Source organism: Branchiostoma floridae, chromosome 6 (genome assembly GCF_000003815.2).
Source record: "Branchiostoma floridae strain S238N-H82 chromosome 6, Bfl_VNyyK, whole genome shotgun sequence".
NCBI lineage: Eukaryota > Metazoa > Chordata > Leptocardii > Amphioxiformes > Branchiostomatidae > Branchiostoma > Branchiostoma floridae.
The window spans coordinates 17892155-17898125 of record NC_049984.1 but is presented as its reverse complement, the minus strand read 5'-3'; the positions used below and the strand labels follow the sequence as shown (position 1 = coordinate 17898125).

At 43.5% G+C, this 5971-nt stretch overlaps 1 protein-coding gene across 3 annotated transcripts; it reads left to right on the top strand.

The window, feature by feature from the left end:
* The first annotated feature begins 49 nt into the window (after positions 1–49).
* Positions 50–5851, top strand: LOC118417487 (transcriptional repressor CTCF-like). 3 transcript variants are annotated; one of them, XM_035823065.1, is made up of 7 exons: positions 50–471; positions 952–1084; positions 1504–1686; positions 2822–2980; positions 3489–3783; positions 4243–4475; positions 5110–5851. In XM_035823065.1, exons 1-7 carry the CDS (start codon positions 98–100, stop codon positions 5200–5202), a joined length of 1470 nt encoding a protein of 489 aa, XP_035678958.1. In that variant the 5' UTR covers positions 50–97; the 3' UTR covers positions 5203–5851. The 3 variants fall into 3 exon arrangements, with proteins under 3 accessions (XP_035678958.1, XP_035678956.1, XP_035678957.1); XM_035823063.1 differs by having other exon boundaries at positions 5101–5851; XM_035823064.1 differs by having other exon boundaries at positions 4246–4475; positions 5101–5245.
* Positions 5852–5971: the final 120 nt, after the last annotated feature.

Genomic DNA, 5971 nt, shown 5'->3' with positions numbered 1-5971 from the left:
ATGAGCATGTAAGTCCATTTTTGCTGCCAAGTCTTTATTCAGTAAATATTACAGTAAAGATATTATTACCTCAGTGAAGGGGAGGTCACCAAAGAAGATGCGTGTTGGCGGGAAGACGTACCAGTGCTACAAGTGCGACTACACGTGTCAGAGGATGGCCTTCCTGGAGCGCCACATGAAGGTGCACACGGACGAGCGCCCCTTCAAGTGCGGCACGTGCGAGCGGGAGTTCCGCACCATGCAGTCCCTCCAGAACCACATCAACAGCCACAACGGAGTCAAGCCCCACAAGTGCGACCAGTGTCCCATGAGCTTTGTGACGAGCGGGGAGCTGATGCGCCACCGACGGTACAAGCACACGCACGAGAAGCCGCACAAGTGCACCATGTGCGACTACGCCAGCGTGGAGATCAGCAAGCTCAAGCGCCACATGAGGTCTCACACCGGAGAGCGCCCCTTCCAATGTGGCATGTAAGTTGTCAGCAGATCCCTTACACTTCTATGAAAAGTATACAATCACATTTACACTAACAGTGAGTCAAAACACTATGAGTGAAAACACTATAAAAACAGCCGCTGCAGAGTATTTTGTCTATAGAGTTAACTAGTTACATTTTCTACATTGAAAAATCACTCATTTTTAGGACCTATAATGAAAAACACATGCACACACTATACACGCACGTTGACAGGGAGGGTGAAACTGTAAAAGTCAGTTCAGTAGTTATGGTACGTCTCCGGATACAGACCAGACTTGGAAGTACTGTATTGCAAGTTGAAGTTGCTGATATTTTTGCTGCATATTGAGGTTGCAGATAGATATTTGAGCCCTACATTGAGCTGTGCACCAGTAAATATTGTTGTCCCTTTCATTGGCCTAGATGTATGTAAAAAAATTGACATGAAAAGGACATAAGACTGATATTTTTTCCCCCATTCTGGCTTGTACAGGTGTAGCTATGCCAGTCCTGACAGCTACAAGCTGAAGCGCCACATGCGCACCCATACAGGCGAGAAGCCATACGAGTGCTCCGTGTGTCTCGCCACCTTTACCCAGAGTGGCAGCCTCAAAATGCACATGCAGGTATGTTACAGCTAAACTCCTTCTGTACTCATACATTTATGACACTTTATCTTCCCCAGGCTTAATTAAGTCTGGGTAAGCCCTGGGAAAGGAAAGGGAACTGAAAGGTTCCTGAAATGTCAACAGATAAAATCATGTTGGTTTTGTAGCTAAAAATCCAGAATGTACTGATTTATTAACCTGAAATGTATCTGTATTGATCTTGAATTCCGTGTGAGGCATAGGTGTGAATGTGCAACCTTTATGGTGTAGTTATAAGTGGAACACCATTATGACTACTAGTAGCAATGAGGAAATTTACTTTCTAAGTAGGTTGGTTTAGAACATTTTAACAGTTTTTGACCATGTACAAATTACAATGCAGAAAAAATATTTCCAGACAGCTAAGAAGGTGACAATGAATCTTTTCCCATTTTCAGCGTCATTTGGGAACGGCGCCCTCTTACGTCTGCGACATCTGTGGCACGGCGCTGACGCGGAAGAGCGACCTGAAGTCTCATGTCCGCAAACTCCACACCGGCGACAAGCTGCTCACCTGCAAGTACTGTGACTCAGCCTTCCCCGACAAGTACAACCTTACCAAACATCTCAAAACACACCAGGTCAGTACAACCTTACCAAACATCTCAAAACACACCAGGTCAGTACAACCTTACCAAACATCTCAAAACACACCAGGTCAGTACAACCTTACCAAACATCTCAATACAGCCTTACCAAACATCTCAAAACACACCAGGTCAGTACAACCTTACCAAACATCTCAAAACACACCAGGTCAGTACAACCTTACCAAACATCTCAAAACACACCAGGTCAGTACAACCTTACCAAACATCTCAATACAGCCTTACCAAACATCTCAAAACACACCAGGTCAGTACATCCTTACTAAACATTTCAGTACAACCTTACCAAATATCTGGTCAGTACAACCTTACCAAACATTTCAGTACAACCTTACCAAGCATACCAGTACAACCTTACCAAACATCTTAGTACAACCTTAATAGTAATACCAAACATCTCTGTACAACCTTACCAAATACCACAAAATGCACCAGGTCAGTACAACCATACTAAACATCTCAGTACCAGCTTACCAAACAATGAAAAACATCTCAAGACTCAGAATAGACCAGGTCAGTGAATACAAAGAGGCTACAAATGATATATGATGAAGCTAAGGCCCAATCTAGACACAGTTTTTACCGATATCTGTGGAGATGTTGGGAGGGATCTGGAACGTTGGCTGCTGGATGCCCGTGGCGCTTGTAGTCATAAACAGCTATATAGCCTAATGAGCCCGCGTTATATGCTAATGAGCCCTTCCGAAATCGGGACGCATCTACACGCACACGGAAGTTGTCGTGGTCCCCTGCTAAGCTATCGGGCGAATGCTTCTGACCTTTCGGGAGAAATTCTGGCGATATTGCAGTTCCATCTAGATGCTAAAAAAAAGCTGTCTGCGAGAGGTTGCCGGCTCGCAGATATCGGGAAAAACTGATTGTGCCTAAGATTGTGCCTAAATTACCTCAGTGTGAAAATTGACATGGTGGTGCCAACATGATAGCATGGAGATGTAGTGCCATTGCAAAGCCTGGTATGCTTCATGAAATTTTGACATTTCTCTTTGAAAACACATTTTTCTCCTGCTTTTTTTTTATAAGACGTAGGAAAGATGATATTGTGTCTGTTGATAATAAATGATTCAATTTGATTGATCGATGTTTCCAGGGAGAGAAGCGCTTCAGGTGTGAGGACTGTAACTACTGCTGTACCCAGGAGAGGCACCTCATCAACCACAAGCGCTGCCACACCGGCGAGAAACCCTTCGTCTGTGTGCAGTGTGACCACACCTTCCGCCAGGAGCAGCTGCTCAAGCAGCACATAAAGGTAGGGGCGATGTCTGAAACATGGCTGGGTAAAGAATTATTGTAAATGTGCCCAAAGCAGTTGAGTATATGTGCAGGAAAAGGGTACAAAGAACAGTTCAACTATGTGCCTGGACATGAGCACTCACACAGTAAGATTGTGACATGGAAATAGTTAGGAGTGCTTGGGATGTCGCCCATCTCCATTTCTGTAGCCCTTGGGCCACACATTTGTGCAAGCCATTACAGCATGGGGCTAGTCTGTTGGTAGTTAACTCCTATGCTCTTCCTCATTAGTGCTGAGTGCTAAGCAGAGAAGGGAGCATGTAGCAGTTTTAAAGTCTTTGCTTTGACTCAAACTCACGACCTACTAAATGCATGGTGAACATTCTACCCACTTGGCCATTGCACAAGTTGGAGACTAGTATATGAATAAAATTTCCTGGTATTGTAGGAGCATAACTCTGTTGTCCACACTTCAGCTTGTATCAGATGCATTTTAACAGTATGTTTGCTCCTTCCCTGACAAGGTGCACCACACGCCTGGCTACACCCCTCCCCGCTACGCCTGCACCAACTGCGACAAGTCCTTCACCCGCAAGGGGAACCTGCGCAAGCACGTGGAGCAGGCGCACGACCCCAGCGCCGTGCTGCCCGCCATGATGGGCCGCGGCAGCAGGGGTTCCCGGCTACACGACCGGCTGGACGATGATGATGACTCCATGTCGGAGGGGGAACACGAGTTCGAGCAGGCCATGGACGAGATCGAGGCTCAGCAGATGGACGGAGAGGGCATGGAGGAGCGGGAAATGGAGCCGCAGGACGGTAGGATGAGAACAGCTCCAGTAATCTTAGCTGAAAGTTCATCCGTGTTGTAGAATCCATTTGAAGTAGGATTTTAACTTATTTTGGAAACAAACTTGGGACTTACCAAAATTTTGGATGGCATCAATCTTTTCACATGGAATGAGCAATCCAATGCTTCTATGTATGATGCAACATGATGCAGATTGAATACAATGATACATTAATTTGTGAGCAGCATTTCAAAAGTCGCACAAAGTTTGATGATGTTGCTTTTAATGTCTCACAGAATATGCCTTACCTTGGAAACTTTGTTGCTGTTGTATAAATACTTTGAAATAATACTTTTGGAACAAACTAGTAATGAAAAATGTCATAGATGTACATAGATAATTAGATTGTTTTTGGGATGGGCCCCTTGTCAAATGTTATAAATGATTTTTTTAAACTTACATTATTTCTTCTTCTATGCTGACACAGAAGACTCAGATGTCGACTACAGGCCAGGAGACGACATCGACGAGACACCCAAGCGCAAGCCCAAGACCCCCCGTAAGAGGAAAGCCAACACGCCCAAGTCCACGCCCCAGAAGAGGAAACGACAGAAGAAGAAGATTAAGTCTGAGGAGGAGGAGGCTGAGGAGGAACCGGAGGGGGAGGAGATGGGAGAGGCTCCTCCTCCTGTCACTGAGGAAGGAGAACAGCCAGCAGAGGTACTAGAAACTTACACATTTTTGTGATGTTTTTGACTAACCTCTGTCCTTCTGGCCTTCATTTTACCATTACCAGTATATCTTCCCTGTGCTGATTGCATAATCAGATCCTTGACTACTTACCTCTTCTGCACTTCTGCTGCAGAGTTACTTCTGTATTTGGTGTGTTTTGCTGTGGTATGGCATGTTCATGTGAGAAACCCCCCAAATCTTTGTATATACCAGACCCGCATACAGCCCACAGGCTTCGTTTGTGCAAGCCATATATATGTATGGGAGCAGCAGTGCAAGGGTTTTGAGTTTGCAGTTTTCCTTATTCACAGTCAGTGACATAACAGTCAAAAAGAGCTAGGGGAATTTCCCTAGTACAAAGAACCTGTAAATACTGTACATACTCTCTGTCATGAGTGAAAGACTAGCTCTACAGTGGGCTAAAACTGGATTGAAATCACTTTCCTTACAACTGTAATGATCAACATACTTTCCATGTCACTCTACACATGGACAGGTGCAGGTAGACATCAGAAATACATGCACAGCTCCAATTCTATCTCCATTATTGCTGGAGGCATTGTAATCCTTAGTATTGAACATCATATATTAAATACAACATTTTTTTCCACAGCAGGAAGCTGAAGCTGAAGCTGAAGCAGCTGTGGAGGATCAGCAACCAGCTGAGGCTGAAGTTGAAGCTGAGGCTGAAACTGAAGCTACAGAGCAGACCTAGGCCTTTCTAGAATACTGTATAAACAAATGATTCAAAACCGCAACAAAAGTCTAGCCATGAAACACACATCCCTCTGTATATGGACAAACCTTAACTACTCTTGTAGAAAATAATCCAATCCAGTAATGGTTTATGTTCAGTTCCATGGCAAGTAGAGAGCAGTAATAATATCTGACACGAATAGTCAATGCAACTTATTGATGCATAGCATTGTATTTCTTCGGAATTACATGACTTTAGGCAAACATTATGTCTCTTAAGAAATCATTGCTTCGTAAGTTTGTTTCTCTTACCATCCTCAGTATTCCTCACACTAATGTGCATAGTTGTGTGGCTAACAATGACTTGTGTATAGAATTGCTAATCAAGTCCTAAACATTCCCTATTCCTCCCATGTCATTTGTGTTATGCCTTTTGATTGGTAGACTGATCATCGCCTGTCATTGGTAGTGGTAGCTTCATTAATGTGAATAAAATGTTAATGGTCTCAACCACGGATATTAGCAAATAATTGTCAATTTCAATCATAAGATGAACTAGTGTTAATAGTATTTTTGTTTTTAAAGAAATAACCACTAGTATTTTTTTTTTGCTTTTAAATAATTTGATGGTGTAAGATTTTCCATGAAAGGGAAGAAATGATAGAATTGTACATTGAATAATGCCAGGGTAGAGCTGCACATTTGGTCTTCTGCATGATGTAATGTTTCAAACGGGGGGTAGACAAAGTTCCTTTTCTTAGTAGAGGGGATGCAGTGAGGGAAATATT

Bases quoted from the DNA above. Each gene is read 5' to 3' on its own strand.
- LOC118417487 (XM_035823063.1), top strand. From the start codon at position 98: ATGCGTGTTGGCGGGAAGACGTACCAGTGCTACAAGTGCGACTACACG. The intron at 1,687-2,821 runs GTCAGTACAACC...CGATGTTTCCAG, and splicing joins AACATCTCAAAACACACCAG to GGAGAGAAGCGCTTCAGGTG. The intron at 4,476-5,100 runs GTACTAGAAACT...TTTTTTCCACAG, and splicing joins AAGGAGAACAGCCAGCAGAG to CAGGAAGCTGAAGCTGAAGC.